The sequence below is a fragment of the Lissotriton vulgaris genome, chromosome 2_1 (assembly GCF_964263255.1).
Source record: "Lissotriton vulgaris chromosome 2_1, aLisVul1.2, whole genome shotgun sequence".
NCBI classification, from domain to species: Eukaryota; Metazoa; Chordata; class Amphibia; order Caudata; family Salamandridae; genus Lissotriton; species Lissotriton vulgaris.
This window is the reverse complement of record NC_141687.1, coordinates 1,859,242,452-1,859,262,386: the sequence shown is the minus strand read 5'-3', so window position 1 is coordinate 1,859,262,386 and position 19,935 is coordinate 1,859,242,452. Positions and strand designations below refer to the sequence as shown.

The 19,935-nt window shown below is 46.5% G+C and overlaps 1 protein-coding gene across 3 annotated transcripts in view; it reads right to left on the bottom strand.

The window, feature by feature from the left end:
* The window catches only part of SPG21 (SPG21 abhydrolase domain containing, maspardin), a 374,771-nt gene that overhangs the window by 151,789 nt on the left and 203,047 nt on the right, over positions 1-19,935 (bottom strand). For all 3 annotated transcript variants that reach the window (XM_086958046.1, XM_086958045.1, XM_086958047.1), the window contains one exon: positions 13,428-13,508. In XM_086958046.1, coding sequence (XP_086814172.1) covers positions 13,428-13,508 — 81 coding nt within the window. The remainder of the gene's footprint in view (positions 1-13,427; positions 13,509-19,935) is intronic.

The following is a 19,935-nucleotide window of genomic DNA, read 5'->3' as shown; positions in this document are numbered from 1 at the left end:
CACGCGACAGATGACCAGTGAGGGCGGTGTTGACATGCGCCTCCGCGAGTTTGGCTGGCCACGGGAGAAGCGAAATCGGGCGGTAGTTCTCCGATTTTGTAGGGTCGAGAGATGGTTTTTTCAAAATGGGCATTACTACCGCATGCTTCCATTTCAAAGGCACCTGGCCTGATGCTAGCGACGTGTTGATTAAGTCGCAAACCGGGCGAGCAAAAACCTTGTCTCTGAACATAGGTGGCTTGAGCGGGTCGTCCGGCGACCCCGACTTAACTCGGAGAGCCAAGGCCGTGTAAGACTCCAAAGAGAGAGAGGGGAGAGAGTCTAGCACCACCTGATCCAGCCGGATGGGAGGCCCCATACTGGTTTGAGCAGTGGAGGAGGGGAAGGCCCTATATATGGTCTGGACCTTCTCCAGGAAGAAAGCCGCCAGCGCTTCACAATGAATATTGGAGCTGATGGAGTTACCGGCCGGCTTCCTTGCCACAAGGTCTTTAAGGGCCTTAAAGATGGTTTTAACAGGATTCCCACTATTGCGAAACTCCAGAGCGTAGTATTCAGCCCGGGTTCTACAAACCGCGCGGTGATAAGACTTGACCGCAGCCATATACAGGGTTTTTTTGCTGCTGTCGTACCTCTTCCTCCAGTCTCTCTCTGCACGTCTGCGGACCCTTTTCAGAGCCCTCAGATTGCCATCATACCAGGGACTGGGGGCGCGGGAGCCACACTTACTGGAAACCATCGGGATAAGGGAGTCGAGGGCCCTGGTTACCCATCCGCAGAAATGGTCATAACCAGACTCCACGTTCTCCACTGCACCCAGTGGGTCGTCAGTGAGAAGGCGGTGGAGATCTTCTGCCTTTAATTTGCTCCAGCGCCGTCTGGGCATGGCTCGCAGTGGCACCTTAAGTGGGGCTTCGTCAAGAGGACAGTGAATGGTCATGAGTGAGTGGTCTGACCAGGTCAGGGGGACGGGGGGGGGGGGCACTGTAACCCCTTCTAAGTTAGAAAAAAAGGGGTCCAGAGTGTGGCCACCACTATGAGTGGGGTCCGAGACCAGCTGGAACAATTGAAGGGCCTCAAGGTCCGCCACCATCCCTCCCACAGAAGAAAGACACGGAGTGTCAAAATGGAGATTCAAGTCACCAATGATAGAAATATTGGCAGACCCTACTGCTAGTGAACTAACCGCCTCAGGAAGAGCCTCTCGAAATGCCACTGAACTACCAGGTGGACGGTAAATCAGCAATCCTGACAAGGTAAAATGCGGAGTAACCGCGACCTTGAACAGGGCGTTTTCGCAGCCCGTGATGTTCTGCACACTCCAGGCGCAAGAATAGCACGATTTAACAGCAAGAGCGACGCCACCCCCTCTCGAAGAGCGGTTGAGCGTGTAGATGGAATACTCAACGGGGAACGCCAGATTCAATACCGTAGAATCGGTGTCTTGCAGCCATGTCTCTGTCAGACAAAAGATGTCAGGGGGGTCATTGTCCACAAGATCAGCAATATCCTGATAGTGCTTGACCGCCGATCTGACGTTTAAATTCCAGATGGTGAGATGTCGCGGAGAGACCTTACTGCTTATGGCAGGCTGCACTATACAAGACCCCAAACAGGAAGGGGCTTCGAGTAGCCAGCCGCCACAAGCACAGCGATGGGGGACACACAAAGGGTTAACACGGACTTCGGCGCAGGGAGGCAGACAGGTGTTAAATGCCAGGAGCCTATCCCTGGTATACATAAGCATGGTTAGAGAAGCACCTGATGTAAGTATCGCCGCGAAGCCAGCGCAACCGAGCGCGGACGGGCGCAGACGGGCAGGACTCTGGCACGACTCCGGCCACGCCCGCTGCGCGATCCCGCTGCGCTAGGGGAGGAGCCTTAAATAGGTGTTCCCAGGCGTCACATGCACATTCAAGCGCTGTCAGCTGGAAAAGCCTCACTCCACTCACCCCACTCCAAGATGTCCGCCAAAAACGAACCAGGCACCCACCCCAGGACCAGACCCGCCAAAACGGCGGTGAAGGGGCACAATTTATGGTGCAGGTAAGGGGCAATTTAAAAAAGGGTCAAAATGACCAAAACAAACAAAAAGAATATATAACGTTTTTAAAACAGCAGTTTTACTGCAAAAACGCGCAAACACTCTCGCAGCAGCAGCTACCTTGTCAGGGGCTGCAAGCAGGAGGGACTCGCCCTAAATAGGTGTTCCCAGGCGTCACATGCACATTCAAGCGCTGTCAGCTGGAAAAGCCTCACTCCACTCACCCCACTCCAAGATGTCCGCCAAAAACGAACCAGGCACCCACCCCAGGACCAGACCCGCCAAAACGGCGGTGAAGGGGCACAATTTATGGTGCAGGTAAGGGGCAATTTAAAAAAGGGTCAAAATGACCAAAACAAACAAAAAGAATATATAACGTTTTTAAAACAGCAGTTTTACTGCAAAAACGCGCAAGCGCTCTCGCAGCAGCAGCTACCTTGTCAGGGGCTGCAAGCAGGAGGGACTCGCCCTAAATAGGTGTTCCCAGGCGTCACATGCACATTCAAGCGCTGTCAGCTGGAAAAGCCTCACTCCACTCACCCCACTCCAAGATGTCCGCCAAAAACGAACCAGGCACCCACCCCAGGACCAGACCCGCCAAAACGGCGGTGAAGGGGCACAATTTATGGTGCAGGTAAGGGGCAATTTAAAAAAGGGTCAAAATGACCAAAACAAACAAAAAGAATATTTAACGTTTTTAAAACAGCAGTTTTACTGCAAAAACGCGCAAGTGCTCTCGCAGCAGCAGCTACCTTGTCAGGGGCTGAAAGCCGGAGGGACTCGCCCTAAATAGGTGTTCCCAGGCGTCACATGCACATTCAAGCGCTGTCAGCTGGAAAAGCCTCACTCCACTCACCCCACTCCAAGATGTCCGCCAAAAACGAACCAGGCACCCACCCCAGGACCAGACCCGCCAAAACGGCGGTGAAGGGGCACAATTTATGGTGCAGGTAAGGGGCAATTTAAAAAAGGGTCAAAATGACCAAAACAAACAAAAAGAATATATAACGGAAGTGGAACGACTATAGAGGTACGATATGTGAGCCACCTGAGTTACCGACACAGCCACCCCTGGAGGAACTAACACCCTAATGTTCTATTTTGAACAATACTGTATACTTAGCAGAATACTATTTATTTTTATTTATTTATAAAGTTTTATATAGCGTGGACTTGATCCCGAAGGATATCAGAGCGCTTTACAGTTTAATGGAAATGAAGATAACAGATCAGTACATGAGTCAAATAGGGAATATACATAGGCATTAAATCAAATAGTGCACACATAAAAGACCATATATAAACCTGGGGTAAGCGAAGAGTGGTCTAATCGATAAAACAATGACAAAAGGGGAGCAAATACAATAGTAAAATACAAGATTGACAACCAATACTGTAGTATGTCCGATGTGATTAGAGGGGACAATCGTTCCTCTTGTTAATGTAAGAACTTATTCATGAGGAATCTTTTTGCTTCCAATTTGAAAGCAACCTTGGAAGCGATTCTATGGATTTCCGGTGGAAGAGAGTTACAGATTTGTGGTGCAGAGCCCGAGAAGGCTCATTGGCAAGTTCTCTTTTTGCGGAAGATCAGGGGTTTCAAGAGGAAGGAATTAGCACTCCTTGACGGTCTACTCCCTCTGGATAGTTCTAGCTTTTGAGCAAAGTAGTTAGAGGGCAATTCAGGCCGCCAGGATAATGGTGAGCGAGGCAAGTAGAGAGCAAACCAAGCCGCACAGGATAATAGTGAGCGAGGAAGGGAGATGGCAAACCAGGCCACCAGTGATAATAGGGAGCGAGGCAGGGAGGTTTGAAAACCAGGCCACACAGGATAATAGTGAGCAAGGCAGGGAGAGAGCAAATCAGGCCACACAGGATAATAGTGAGTGAGGCAGGGAGAGGGCAAACCACACAGGATAATAGTGAGGGAGAGGGCAAACCAGGCCACACTGGATAATAGTTAGGGAGGGTGAGAGCAAACCAGGCAGCACTGGATAATAGTGAACAAGGCAGGGAGAGGGCAAACCAGGCCGCACAGGATAATAGTGAACAAGGCAGGGAGAGGGCAAACCAGGCCGCACAGGATAATAGTGAGCAAGGCAGGGAGAGGACAAACCAGGCTGCACAGGATAATAGTGAACCAGGCAGGGAGAGGGCAAACCAGGCCGCACAGGATAATAGTGAACAAGGCAGGGAGAGGGAAAACCAGGCCGCGCTGGATAACAGTGAGCGAGGGAGAGGGCAAACCAAGCTGTATGGGATAATAGTGAACAAGGCAGGGAGAGTGCAAACCAGGCCGCACAGGAGAATAGTGAACAAGGCAGGGAGAGGGGGAAACCAGGCCGTATGCCGTACGGGATAATAGTGAATGAGGCAGGGAGAAGGCAAACCAGGCTGCATGGGATAATAGTGGACGAGGCTGGGAGAGTGCGAACCAGGCCGCGCAGGATAATAGCGAGCGAGGAAGAGAGATGGTAAACCAAGCCGCACAGGATAATAGTGATCGAGGCAGGTAGAGGGCAAACCAGTCCACACGGGATAATAGTGAGCGAGGCAGGGAGAGGGCAAACCAGGCCGCACGGGATAATAGTGAACAAGGTAGGGAGAGGGCAAACCAGGCTGCACAGGATAATAGTGAGTGAGGTAGGGAGAGGGTAAACCAGGCCACACAGGATAATAGTGAGCGAGGCAGGGAGAGGGAAAGGCCTTGCAAGGGTAGAGCGCAGTGGAAGCCGGAGCTCGCCTCGTTTGGTCTGGAACCGAACCAGAAACAGAACTGACTGTACCACAGAGAGTCCACGGCTAGAGTGAGTCTAAACAGAGCAGCGAGGGCCACCGAGCCGCGCACATGAATGCTGGATGCACACAACCACTTGAAACAGGCTCATAGCACACCTTCCCACAACAGACTCGTCCAATGTTCACACGTGCGAATGAAAGGCTACACAATCTAATCTCCCACTCCACCCTCGTGGACTCACCAGTGCTACACAAAGCACATACACAGCTAGCTACCATGCCTTGTGATTTCTATCAAAATGTATACTGTGACGGTGTTATGATTGATAATAAAAAGAAGTAAAAAAAAAAAAAAAGGAAGGCGGTCCTGAGTGGACTAAACTGCTATGTCCAGGGGAGGACCTGACGCGGCACAGGAAAAGATGAGTAGCCCAGAGGACGGGCCTACAGGGACTCCCAAGCAAAACATAGATCATAGACGTGGGACGTAGGCAGAATGCTCCTCATCTGAGATGATGTGAGCACTAAGTTGCAAGAACCTTCCACTCCCCCTCCCCTCCAACCCATGTGCACGTATAAAAAATAAGCAACTGAATAAAAATGCTGGAGGACTAAACAAGGTTCTACAAGTGCTTGGTTACTGGCTATCTCTGGTCAATCCTGCGTGATCCATGAGATCCTAATTACACAGGAACAAGCCAAAAGCAAGAAAAGATACTGACCCTCTGAGCCTGGAAGAGTAATATAAACGTCAATTGAAAGGGAGGTAAGCAAGAATGATCCAGTCCTGACTAAACTTCCAAGTTAACACAAAAGAAGGGGATGGGACTTCTCATGCCTCTAGTGTCTAGTATCGTCAGTTGCCTTTACATCGGATGGACCTCTACAGAATAAATTAAGATGTGTGGAGGGACACCCATCCTCTCAGAGAATATTCTTTCTGCTCTCCAGTATTTAACCGCTGTGGTACTTCCGATATATGCTTGCACCCCACTGCACCACCATTTAGCAGCCTTGATTATTAATGTGGAATACCTCGGGATACCAACATTTGATCACTTCTTCTCTATTGCTTTATTTTCGTGGTGAAGGTGGCTAACCTTCATCTTGACATTACATAAACTGGCCTTCAAAATACGATTTGAGATACCATAGTAAATTATATCAAAGAGCATGCTGACTCAATGGGCGAGGCAAGCTTAGAGTGAGAAGCTGTCAAGATCATGGTCAGAGGGCTGTACATCAAAATAGGTCTGGGAGTAAGGAACGCATGCATTGTAGGAAGGAGAGACATATGTTACAAAGAAAGTAAGTTATGTGATTTTAGTACAAAAAAATTGTTAAAGAAAGTTTATTAATAACCTCCTTACTGGAGCATAAAAAGTAGTATGTTACATTACTGGAGAGACAAAGGTGTTGTGACTTGAAAATATACATCTCATTTGTAATTTGTAAGGGAATTTATAAAGCGCAGAATCACCCAGAAAGGGTATCTCCGTGCTGCAGGGAAGACATCTCAATACCTAAGGTGATAAACCTGTCAGATTAATGGCACGCCTAATCAAAACAAACACTTATAGATAGTAACGAACAGCTTTGAAAGGTAAAAATGATAACATCTATGTGCAAATTACATTAAAGCCATCTTCTATGCTTACTATTCCCATCTCTGCTCCTCCAGCATCAAGCATGAATCTACCTTACCAGTGGTTACTTTGAAGTTTTCCTGTTGCTTGCTTATAACTGATAGCTTTCTTAATCTATATGTATGACTTGTTTGCTATTTTTACAGCGCTCTAATACCCTGACAGGTTATATTTGTGTTATATAAAACACGTCAAATACAATAAATAATACTCTCACTACTGCTTCAAGCTAAAATAAGACCATGTAAAACGCAAGCCAAATGACCACTGGAAAGGAATCTATGGAAAACATGCTGCAGCCTCCATGAGACTCAGCTTCACTAGATATCACCAGCTGCCATATACTGTACTTATAACTGAAAATAAACGAAGCAGGGGGGACATAAGACTATGAATACAACAACCTGACTTCTAGGGGGCAGTACCGCTAAAGTCAAAGATAGCACATGACTGAAAAGTTGCTTGTGAAGAGGATTTGAAATCATGCACTGCAGATCATAAAATTGGCTTTTATAAAGCCCTCATGGACCGAGGCAGACATCACCAAAAAGACAACAGATCACAGCATTAATGAAAGGATAGAGACTGAAGAAGGCCTACTCTAAACAGAAGCAGACACTTAACAGCTGGTAACCAACACCTCAGCTCTCTTAGAATAACAAACCAAAATGATACTCATTAGTGCAAAAAGCTGTAATATAGGTCCCATAGAAATAGTAGTCGCATATAAAAATTGAGAAGACATGGTGCAATAAAATATGCACAGCCACTTACAGGAGTTTTTAAGAGGCATATTGCCAGAGGGCCTACAGGGTTGGAGGGAGTACAGCAAAGGTCAAGGAGAAGTCCAGGCATTTTCTTGCAAAGATGCCTGCATTTGGCTAATGGAGGAGATCTTGTAGCAAGCCAAATCCAAAGTAAGTGTGGCACATTGCGATAAACAGATCACATTGTACCAGGATCTGTCAGCTGCTATGCTGCAGAAGCTAAGAGAATGTAACCTGCATTGCAATAATCCAATAAGGGATGCATTGGGCATCACCGATTACTCCTTTGAGGAATTCAGGGCAGATAGAAACAAAGGTACACAGAAGGTGGCATGGGAATGCTTGACTGGGATGAAAAAGACACTTACGGACTTAATAGATCGCAGACCAGGTTACTTATCTTCTGTAGCTCTTTCTGATGTATACTCTATTTAATCAAAGAATCATCACCTTTAGAGTAATACACAGTCCAAGACTGGATGTAGATTTTCAAATCAATTGCTCCCAAATGCAGGTAGGTGACAGTCAAACTAAGCAACAACCTTGCACCGCTCTGGAAGTGATAGTGCAGAGTCGCATATACGCATCACTGCTGCACACTGACATCAGTTCTGTCCTCCATGAAGCCCAAAATGGTGCGTTCTGTCCTCCATGAAGCCCAAAATGGTGCTAACAAAGAATTTGAAGTTTTTAACAGACATGTGTACACTCCAGAAAACAAGGAGAAGGAAGGGTGGTAAACAATCAGAACACATCAAAAAGAGTGTTGCTGATGGTAAGTAAATTGCTATTTTGATGGATGCAAACAGACTCCTCACCTTTAGAATATATACCCAAGCAGTACATCCCCACAGGTGAAGGGTCTGAGAGGTGGACTAATACCAAAATGTTCTACAGAAATGAGTAAGCAAAATGGCGCTCTCTGTGGACCAGACTGTCGATGCAGTAGTGCTTGTTGAATGTATACAAGGGTGCCCATGTAGCAGTCTGGCAGATGCCTAGGACAGAACACCCATTGCTAATGCCAAAGATGCAACTATGACTTGGGTGGAATAAGCACACAAGTCCTCTGGATGTCCATGCTGGCTAGGGAATAGGAGGATTTTATGCGCAAGATGATCCACTAATAGAGGGTCTGTTTTTGCACTGTCTTCCTTTTCTTAGTACCTTCAAAGTCCACGAACAGCTGGTCAGCTACACATTGTTTCTGTGTGCACTCAATGTAAAAACTTAGCTCTCTCTTGGATCGAGCCAATGGAGTCTCTCCCCCTAAAAGGGATGAGGCGGAGAGAAAAAGGCAGGAAGAGGGTAGGGCAACCTTTGGCAGAAAGGAAGCCCAGGTTCTCAGCACAGATTTGTCAGAAAATAAAGTGGATTATGAGGTTTGCACTGACAGAGCATGCAGTTCACTTGCAAGCTGCACCGAAGTAGCTGTGATCAGGAACAACCTTTGTGAAATGGAGCCACAGAGAAGCAGTGCGCATGGCCTTGAATGGCGTCCACACCAGAAATGCAAGGACCTAATTTAGGTCCCATTGAGGTACAATGAAGGGCTTTGGAAGAAACACGCAAGTTAACTATTTTCAAAACTTCATTACAAGAGGTGATGTGAAAAAAAAGGCAGACTAGACAAATGTGAAAAGGCAGAATGGGCTGACACATAACCTTTCCATGTACCAACTGCAAAGCTTTGCTGGGCCACGGATAAATGAAAACAATACAAATCTAATGCCTCAGCCTGTGAGGGAGCAAGGTGACTCTCCTCACACCACGGCACATACTTCTTCCCACATCAGAAACAAATTGACTCAGTCGAATGGCATCTGGTCACGAGAATCATATCCACTACTTCAGTTAACAAAATTAAACAACTTAATTGTCGCTGATAAATCTCCACTTAGAGAAATATAGATTTGGGTGCAGGATTCTGCCTTGAGGGCGAATCAGAAAGTCCTCCCGAAGAGGAGAAGAAACTGGAGTGCAAATGGTCAGACTCAACAGATCTATGTGCTACAATTTCCTGCTCCAGTCCGGAGCTACGAAAATTACTTTGGTCTGATCTGTCTGACCTGCTTCAGAAATATAAGAGTTAGCACAAGGAATGCATATAGCATGCCTTTGATCAACTGCGGGCAGAATGTGTCACTTTAAAACCCTCTTTGCAAATACTCCTGTGCACAATATTCTCAAAACTGCAAGTTCTCATGGTGATGAAAAGATCCAGCCAGGGCAGGCTCCTTTGGTTAAAGAGGTCTCGGGTCACCCCAAACCCCACGCCCGATTGAAGACACTATTCGTGGTCTGTGATGAGGTGCCTACTGAGTAAGTCTGCTCTGGCATTTAGAGAACCCGCAAGGTAACAGGCTACCAGGAGGAGTCCTTTGTTGATCAAACCACCTTCAAGGGGAAGCTCCTCCTGCACATGATCCAAAACACCATGCGACTTTGCATGTTGCAATAAAGCAAGACTATCATGTTGTCCATTGGGACCTGCACCTGCCTTCCGTTGATGGATGGAGGAAGGATGGAGGATTTGGGAGAAGCTGTTTCTTCACAGACCCCTGATATCCACCTCTCCAGGTGACCTTCCCAAACTATTATTGCTGAATCAGTCACCACTGTCAGCCTTCAGTGGGCTATGAACAGTAGCCTACCACTGAGCCTCTTGGTGTCCAACCGGACACTACTGAAGATCTTGGGCTGTCTCCTTAAGGATGCAAAGAAGGTGCCATGGGAATTTTTGAGTGATGCATCGGTCACTACTGTCAACTGGGTGGGGTAGGGTGAATGGCCTGCTTCAGAGCAAGTTGATGCCCACTGGCCACCACTGAAGATCCTGGGCTGTCTCCTCTGAGAAGCAGATGTTGTGAGACAGAAACCCTCAGTGTTGTGCCATTAGGCACTAGGGACTAGGCCTGAAACCCAAGAAGCCTAAGAAACATCTTTACCAAAACCCAGGAATGAGACAAACTGACATCCTATTCTGAATTTCCCAAAATTCGCTGCAGGGTGGAAAGGCCTTGAACGTCAGCGTGTGCAGGATGGCCCATATGAAACCCCGATAATAACAGAAGGATCACAGTTGCCTGAAAGTTGTCAATGAAGGACCACGGCAAGCCAACCTTAATCAGCCAGTCACTGAAGTACAGGCATATATGGATCCACAATTGCCATTACCTACGTAAAGATTCTGGGCCACAATGACGTTTTTGATTTCACGTGAAGGTTTTCAGAGAGCGAAAATGCAAGAATGGCCTTAGTCCACCGTACTTCTTGAGCATTAGGAAGCAGTAAAAGTGACACCCCTCACCCCATCTACAAGTGCATTACCATCTTGGTGGCGCCATTGGCCAGAACTGACTTGACATACTTAAGAAGGATGGAGGTATGCACTACCAAATCTAGAGTAGGCACGGATGGGATACAGAGGTTGAGGGGGATGATATGAATGGCAGGGTGTAACCTTTATTAATAATGTGCTGCCCTCAGTGACCTTAAGTGATAGATTCCCAGCTGGGTAGGAAAAACTGAATCCCTCCTTTCTACTGGTTGTGTGAGCGCCTGCAAGGGGGAATCAGAGCAGCTTGGAAGCTGTTGTCGTATGTCAAGAGGAGATGGAAAAATCCTGCCCAAGAGGGCGTCTGTACCACGTTCTCTATAGCTGTAAAAGGTTCAACCCGCCTGCTGAACAGGCTGCAAGTCCATAGGCTAGACCACGCAAGTTGCCTCTAAACTCTCTGCACTTCAGGTTCAAAAGATGACCAATAAGAAGAAGCCTAGAGAGTGGGTTGTAATATGTCTGTCTTTGAAGCTTTAGCGCCAAGTCGACCTTTTCTACAAAGAGCCTGTATCCATCCAAGGCCATCTTGTGTTCCACAACAAAGAGTTTTTCTTCCTGCTCTTTGATCACCTTGGAGAACATCATGATGCATCTGTCGCACAACTTCGATCATGACTGGAACCGAGGCACCACAAGTGAATGTTGTGCGTATCCGTGACATCTGCTTTTTTGCAGTTGTGGCACAATTTAAAACGAGTCAAAGTGGTGAGGGCAGAGGGCATTTTCCCTGCACACGATCTTCATTCTTTTTGCCACTGGAAGAACCAAGAAGAACCAACTTAGCATCTACATTGAAGAAGTACAAACAGAAAGGAACGGTTAGGATGCAGAGTGTACACTTATATGCAGCTTCACACAATCACTTCCTGGGTAGCATGAGGCTGTCACAGAGTTGTAACTTGTACCGCACCTCCTACTGACAACTGCTTTGAAAATCAGAATCCTGTCTGGCAATTGGGATTATTCTAACTAAGAGGACTCGGGCGCGAGAAGTATACCTCGGAAGCATACAACACGTCATCAGGACTGAACTGCACAGACAGAGACCAGATTTCTCTTTCCACAATAAATGATGCCACTGTGGAAAAGAAAAATTGTGTGTTTTGTAAAATACATCCTCCAAGGAAATATTATTTGGTTTTGAAGCCAGAAAGCAATGGAAGTTGAGCGAAACAGCACTTGTGTAACTTCATACCTAATAGCCGAAACACAGTACAGTGTCTTAAGGTAGTAGTACAGATGAGCCTACTGCCTATTTGTACTTCGGTTTTCTTCTTCTGATTATTATTGCTTTTGAAAACAAAGCATGCCTTATGAGGATCAGCTTCATCCCCATAAGGCATGCTTTGCCTGATCCTCATATGGCATTCTTTGTTTTCAAAAGTGGTAAAGACTTTTCAGAAGAAGCAATGTTTCCAATCCCTATAAAATGCATTAGGATTTCAAAAGATAGGCTGTTTTATTTTTGGGATAACCAGCACCAAACTCCGAAGCCCTGTGTACTCAGAGAGCCAATTGCTTGGTCAAGAACCATAATGAAGTTGAGCTTAATCGCTAAATTGCTTAGGGTTTTTACAGTGCAAAGGAATTTAGCTCAGATTAAAAATATGAACACTCACCTAAAGAAGTTTAATTTGAAAAGCGTGTTGATACCAGAGTACCTAAAGTCTTGTAGCTGGTATTGTCCATACAAGAGGTATACTCACAAGTGCATTTGCCTAGCTTTCGTCACCTCGAGTGTGGAATCATTCCCCATATTCTGACTGTTATGTTGCACAGATACACTATCGTGTGTCATAATTTTTTATAATTTGTAGGAACCGTATGACGCTTGGGAGAGGAAAGGAGACCTCATCAACCACTGATCAATTCCAGCACAGACGTTCCAGGAACTCACTATATGCCAACCTTCAGGTACAAAACACAAGTTTCGTATGAGTCTTTTGTTAAGCACTAACTGAAGTAAACCATGAAAAAGATGCAAGGCAGAGGGAGGAAAGTACTTCAAGTTTAATGAGAATGAAAATTTAAGATAAAAGCCCTTCCAGAAGACAGAAAAAGCCGAAGAATTAAAGCACTGCCCAAAAAGGAAAGAGCACCGGCAAAGTCAAAACTAGAAGTTTTCCTGGCCATTAAGGCTGTTGATGTCTCACAGATATTGCTTAGGGTTTGCAGAGAGACACTTGCATGCGAGTGCTGCAATTGATATCATGCAGTTTTTAGAAGCTTTTGTTTTTAATTCCCAACCGTTTGGGAAATAGGTCAACCAGGGCAACAAAATGTGCATATTAAGAAATCCAACTTAAAGGGACAGAGTGTAGCTTTGATCCACTTGCTGAAATATTGTGAGTCACTGCCTATCCTATATGGTCCTCAGTTTTGCGTTCTGGTCTGGCTGTTATACGGAGTCAGTCTTTATGGAGGTGTATTGCAACAGCACCGTGATAATGATTTGAGTTAAGTTTTTACCAAACAAATAACTCCAGACTATTAAAAATGTGTAAGGTTTTTAGCTATATGAGATTGTTCTGTTTTTCCGGCTTGCTTTACTTTTGTGTTAGTGTCAGCACTGGGATTCCTCAACAGGCCTTGGATGTTTTACAGTGTTCCTTCCCAACATTTTTCCAGGATTATAGGTAAACATTTTGCAAACTGTACCACAGAATTATTGTGCTGGTGACCTTCAAACAACTACAACACTTACGCTTTGAAAAAGACATCCAAACTGACCAGCCCCACTAAACCTCTAAAAACACACCAAACCTCACGACCCTACTGGTAAGAAAGGGTCAGAACACTGCAGCTGTGCATACATAGCCAAGCAGAAAGATTAGTTTCTATAAATCGTAGGCCATAAAAGATGCATCAATTCTCAATTTTGGTGAACTCACTCTGTCCAAGTGCAAGTCATCAAGCAACTTCCTGAATCCATCACAAAACTCCAAATGGTCCCAGTACACTGGATACTGCAACTGAAGACGAAAAAAATAATCTGGTTAACAGTAAACCTGTTACAGTACCTTTAGAATCTCAAATTAGAAAGAAAGAAAAAACAGCACAAGTATTTAACTTATAATAATTAAAATAAGATACAATCTATCACATGGTATTTAAAATTCGTATTAACCTCATATTAGACTGAACTATGGCAATTGTACTGTGACCTAAAATGCTGCCACCAATACTAGCAGAAGCAGAGCCCAACTGGTAGCAAAGGAGCCACCATGGGCTCCAACTAGCAGTGGAGGCTTAAAAGGGACAGTCTACTATTTAAAGTCTTGGTACTCAACTCCAGCATCTAGATCTTAATGGTTCTAGCATTTATTTAAATTTTGCTTTGTCAGATAAAACAGAGGACTCAATTCCTTCCTACTCCTTCGGGACGGTCAGCTTGAACAGTAGGGAACCACAAGACTCATTTACATAGATGTTTCAAATATACTACGCTCCTTGTTCTGGCAATTACCACCTACAGATTTTGTACTACACACACAATACACAAAACCTTGTGTTATTTAATGCAGTTCTAGCCCAAAGTCAGTTAATTGCCAGACTTTGTTGGATATCAACAGATGCATGAGAGAAGACTGGCTACAACTCTAGTTTAATATATACGATACCACAGACACCTACTGAAACTCATGTTTTCTTCATTTTGTGGGCCAGTGTCTTAAGGCAGTTAGTACAGAGGACAATTTAGTCTCTTTTGGTTAAAGAACAATCTTTGAAAACGGAGGCCAAAGCAATGGCAGGAGTTTAACAAAAGATCTTTCAAAATCCCATGTACCTACGCATGACTGACTGCCTATCTAGATAATTTGTGATCCACCTATTGTTGTTCTGATTTCAAAAGAACGTATTGCAGTAATGTTGCATGCTCACCAGCAGCTTCTGAACTCATTTTCGCACTCCGAAAGTCCTTTTAAAAATTAACTCCTGATGAATGCCTCATAGAAATGGTGAGGAGAGCAGACTACTGCTTTTGATATCGAGCTGCTGTGCAATGGAATTCACATCCCTGTGCTGAAATAGCTCATTGTCTTCTACGTTGTATAAACCCAACTGTTTTTATTAGCACACATCCCCATTATTATTGCCTAAATTCAGAGTGTCACAGAAGCACAGATTAAGCCGAGGCATACCTTAAGGGCAACTTAATTTTCATAAATGCCTTTAAGTAAAAATTACTTTTCCATATAGAGTGAGCACATAGAACTGTAATGGTCTTTGTTAGAACTGGCTATTTCTGGTTGGCTAAGGCCGACGCCAAAGCTAGGCAGAAACCACCATTCTAGTCAGGGCAAGGAAGTCACACGCCAAGATAACCCCTGCTCACCTCCTTGGTAGCTTGGCACGAGCAGAGAGGCCTATCCCGGAGGCAATGTGTAAAGCATTTGCGCCAGCACACAACAGCAACAACATCCTAGGCACACCACAAAAGGAACTCAACACAAGGTTATATAAAAATAACTTCTGTATTTTCAAAACACGCCAGATAGAATAAAACATGTACATTGTGCCAACTGGCACGAGCAATATTCACAAGGGATTATTTACACAGGACAGGGCCACGTGGGCGCCTGTCAGAATCAGCACTTAGTAGAAATTAGAATATAGGATATAAAATCACTGTAGCACAAATTAGCAAATATAAATCACAGCCAGTGACTACTGGTAACAGGTAAGTACCACCTACGCAACCCTAAACACCTTAGTAGAATGTCACGCAGGGAACCAGGACCTCACTAGGACCACCGGTACTAGAAAGAACAACCACCTAAGAATAAAATACATTTGGGGGTATAGGTAAGAACACATTACACATGATGCAAAACCAACATTCAGAGGTGTAGGGAAGGAAAAACACATGATGCATAAACCAACACATTCAGATGTGTAAAATCAAGGAAGACACATGATGCATAAAAACATTCAGAGGTGCCAGAACATAACTCAATAGCTCAAAAACACATGATGCCCAAAAACATTCAGAGGTGTAAGATAAAGGTGCAAAATCATATTAAATGCATTACATTTCCTAGCACCATATCACATTGCGCAAACTCACATTAGGCAATTATCATCACATAGATAATCACATTGCGCCTAAATAAAATCACATACCAGCCCCATCTAATAATAAAGGGACTAAAGAGCCCTGTGTCCAGAATGTCAGGGCGCGCTGCCAATGCAGCGCTAGTCAGGGAATGCACCACCGGCGCCAAACCTAAACGTTGCAGGTGCCCACTACTTGCTGGGCACCTGGGGACATCACAAGACCTAAACGGTGCAGCTGGCCACTAATTGCTGGGCAGCTGGGAAACAAACTGCCACAGGGGCTGTCACTAGCCCCTAGAATAAATCTGCGCCCTCTGTTGGAGCCCCACAGGCTCTGAACTGCGCACGTTCGAGCCACACAGGCTCTGGACATCACACATGCCCCAAACGTTGGAGCCACACAGGCTCTTCAACAAATACTGCAGCCAAATGCTGGAGCCACACAGGCTCTTGAGACATAATGGGGCGAGGGAGCCATCTAGCTCCTTAAGGCGAACATGCCCTTGAGCCACTCAGGCTCTTAAAAACAAATCTGGCCCCTCTTTAGAGCTTCGTGGGCTCTACCACAAGGAATGCCCCCAGAGCCTCTCGGGGCTCTGCACAATTGCCGCCTGCGCCGGAGTCCCCCCTCTGGGGACTCAGAATGAACAAATGCCCCTCTTAGGGCTTTAAACAATAAGGATGCCGCCTTGAGCCTCACGGGCTCACAACCACTCAGGCCCTTGCACTGGAGGGGAGGGGCGGGCACCGGCAATGTGCCCCGACTGCCCCCTCCCCTTTGTGGGCACTCACCAGGCTTTTGAGGATGCTTCCACGATCTGCGGCTCTCTCCTCGGCGGCGGCATGGCCGGGCTCTCTCCTCATGGGAGCCCCGCCTTCACGAAACGCCCGCTTCGCTTTTCACCTTGTCCCCCATCTCGGGACCGGGCCTTCACTGGCTCGCGCTCTCCTTCGTTGGCGGCCCCGGGGCTCTCTCTACAGCTCACGGGAGCCCCGGGCGGCCATTAATCGTCCGGCTTCCTCTTTTCCTTCGTGGCGGGCAGCAACTAATCACGGCGCGGCCATCGGGAGGCTCAGGGGCGCCTGGGCCAATCCCAGCGCGGCCCTTCTGGCGAGCCTCCCGCAGGGAACCAATGGCGGCCGCGGACACTCTTCTTTGCTACAGCCAATGGCAGCGCGGCCCTACTGGCGAGCCCCCTGGCTCCGGTCGCGCTGCCGAGGCCAGCGCTACCATCTCTCCGGTCAAGCACGGGGTGGGCTCCCGTTGCAATTCCCCTTTGTTTGACCCGTCAGGGGTCAAACAAAGGGGAAAGACCATGGCAATACGCGGTGTGGGCAGCCGCGAAAGGGGAAAATAAAGCGCTCTCAGCGCTAAGGGCCAGATCAGCGCTCCCAGGCGCTGGAAGCTCCAAAAGAGAAGCGCTTCCCAAGGCGCTAGAGGCATAGGCAAGCCCACAGGCACGATCCCCATCCCCAGCAGGGCCCCAGAAACACAGGATTCCAGGGCAAAGGTCCTGGGGGCAAAAGATGGAGCAAACAGCTCCCAGGAAAAAGGACAGTCCTTCAGCCTCCAAGTCCATCAGGTATCCAGGGGCTGGGAAGGGCTCAGGGAGGCAAGCCTTCCCCTGAGCCCAAGCAGTAGCACACCCCTGGTAGGATTCAAGTCAGAAACAAGAACATTTTTAGAGTGTCACAGCACCCTTTTTATACCCAAAATCCTTTGTCTAAAGGGTGCAGGCAGTGTGAGAACCAGCTAGAACTGGTTATAGGGAATTCCTTTCACTGGCCAGGCTAGGGACATCAGACGCACCCCAGGGGGTGGAGCCAGCATTGTGTGGGGAAAACCCAGCCTCATTCAGGACCCTCAAACCAGACGGTCAATCCACAAGCAGGCCCAGGCTCACTCCTACCCTCACATCAGCATGATAAACACTCCATCCACCACCGGGGCAGACTCTTGGAGCCAGGCTCACCAGCCAATCACACGCCAGACACAAATTACACAAATATGCCAACTTCTAGAAGTGGCACTTCTACACTAGACACAATCATGCCGCATATACCATTGCGCAGCATTCAATCTCACGAGTTTGCACATACCAAACTCGACCCTGCACTCCCCACACATCAGGAACTACCATGGGCATACATATTCCCCATTCATTCCTATGGGAGGGCAGGTCACTCACCACACATACACAGAGAGCTCACGCACTTTACACTGTACCACAGTGAAAAAGTGCGCAGAGGCCTAAAATCACCACCACCAGGTTCCAGAAACAGGCTAGGAAAAAGCAAAAAGTCTCGGGGTGAACCTGCCAAAAGGGCCGGGTCCAACAGTCTTGCAATGAAGTCCTGAACTTGAAGAACTTGTAGAAAAATTGATATGTTAACATTAACCACAGTAAAGGGAGAAATTATGTAAAGTGCAAAAGCAGCATTACTGTTTGTAAGAATCTGAAACTCCCAACAGCTCATATGCATATTTTAAATTTCCATAACTACTCAGGATGGATGAAGGTGCTGAGTAGAGGTGTGTGAAATTCAACAAATTTGCATACTTATGAGAAACTTCTGGAAAATTATGCTAAATTCGAAACGATCATTTAGCGCTATATTTTTAGCTAGTAATGCATCCTTGTCTCAATTTTTGTTACATGGATGCATTTTTCTGTAAAAAAAATATATATATCTCTTAAAACAAAAGTGGAGTGAGCAATAACTACTCGTGTTTTAGACTTTAAGTTATTATAAAATGAAATTAAGATTTTTAAAGCGCACTACTACCCGTAGGTGTCTAGGCGCTGACTCCCAGTAGGTAGTAAATGGTGATAGATAGAACCAAACATCACATATAGAGCAGAGGAAACGTTGCTGCGCAAGACATATAATTACACAATGTGGCATAATGGTGTAATTTTAGGCATGTCATAACAAGTAAACATAAAATCTACCAAATTACGTCAGCATCATTTTCATTTTACCAAGGCCTAGCATTGAGCCTCCTAAATAGTTGGAAATAGAATAGTAGATGCACAAGTTACTTACCTTCGGTAACAATACATCTGTAAGAAACATTAGTAGTGATAGATTCCTTACCTTAGAATTACCCCCAGGTGTCAGACTGGATCTGGAAAGTTTAATCAGCTGTACCCCTGCGCGTCGGCAGGCGTGGTCGTGCAGCTCCGCATGCGTCGTTGGCGCCAGGATGACAACGCTGGAGCTACTTAGACACTCCCACGCGCACTGTCAGTTCTGTACACGACATTCCACGCCAGGAACGCAGAGCAATGCAAGAAACGGACCACTGGTGCCATGAAACTAGGGCCCTGAAAATGAAGACCTTAACGCTAGAAATCAGTTCGCAGAACGGGGAGGATGGGTGTGATGGTAAGTAATCTATCACTACTAATGTTTCTTACAGATATATTGTTACCGAAGGTAAATAACTTGTGCATCTGAAAGAAACACGTAGTGATAGATGCCTTACCTTAAGAATAGATACCCCAGCAATACCAACCCCGGTGGTGGGTCTGCGAACCAAGATCACACCAGAAAGTCCTGGAGAACAGAACCGTCAAAGAAGCCGTCGCTCCGTACTTGGCTGTCCAGGCAGTAGTGCTTGGTAAACGTGTGCAGCGAGGCCCACATAGCTGCCTGACAGATGTCATGCAAGGGAACTCCCCGTCCCAGAGCAGTAGTGGCTGCCATCGCCCTGGTAGAGTGGGCACGCAACCCCACCGGAGGCTCCTTTTTAGCCAAGGAGTAACAAGCCTTAATGCACAGAACGACCCACCAAGAGATGGTCCGCTTGTGCACAGCCCGACCTTTCTTGGCGCCCACGTAGCCAACAAAGAGCTGGTCATCCACCCGGGACTGTTGTGTACGGTCCAGATAGAAAAAGAGCGCACGTTTTGGGTCCACACGGTGGAGCCTCTCCTCCTCTTTTGAAGGAGGCGGAAAGAAGGTGGGCAAAGTGATGGTCTGCCCAATGTGAAAGGCAGTGAAAACCTTTAGCAGAAAAGAAGGACGAGTTCTTAGAACAACTTTGTCCGGATGGACAGATAGAAAAGGAGGCTTAGAAGAAAGAGCCTGGAGCTAACTCACTTCTGGCAGTGGTGATGACAACCAGTGAAGCAGTCTTCAGAGTGAGGAGACGAAGAGGACAATTGTTTAGTGGCTGAAAGGGAGCACGCATCAGAAAAGTAAGAACTAGATTCAAGTCCCACTGAGGCATCACAAAAGGAACAGGAGGAAACATGTGCGTGATGCCTTTCAAGAATCTATTTAAAACAGGGGACTTGAAAAGGGAAGGCTGATCTGGAAGCCTTAAAAAAAGGA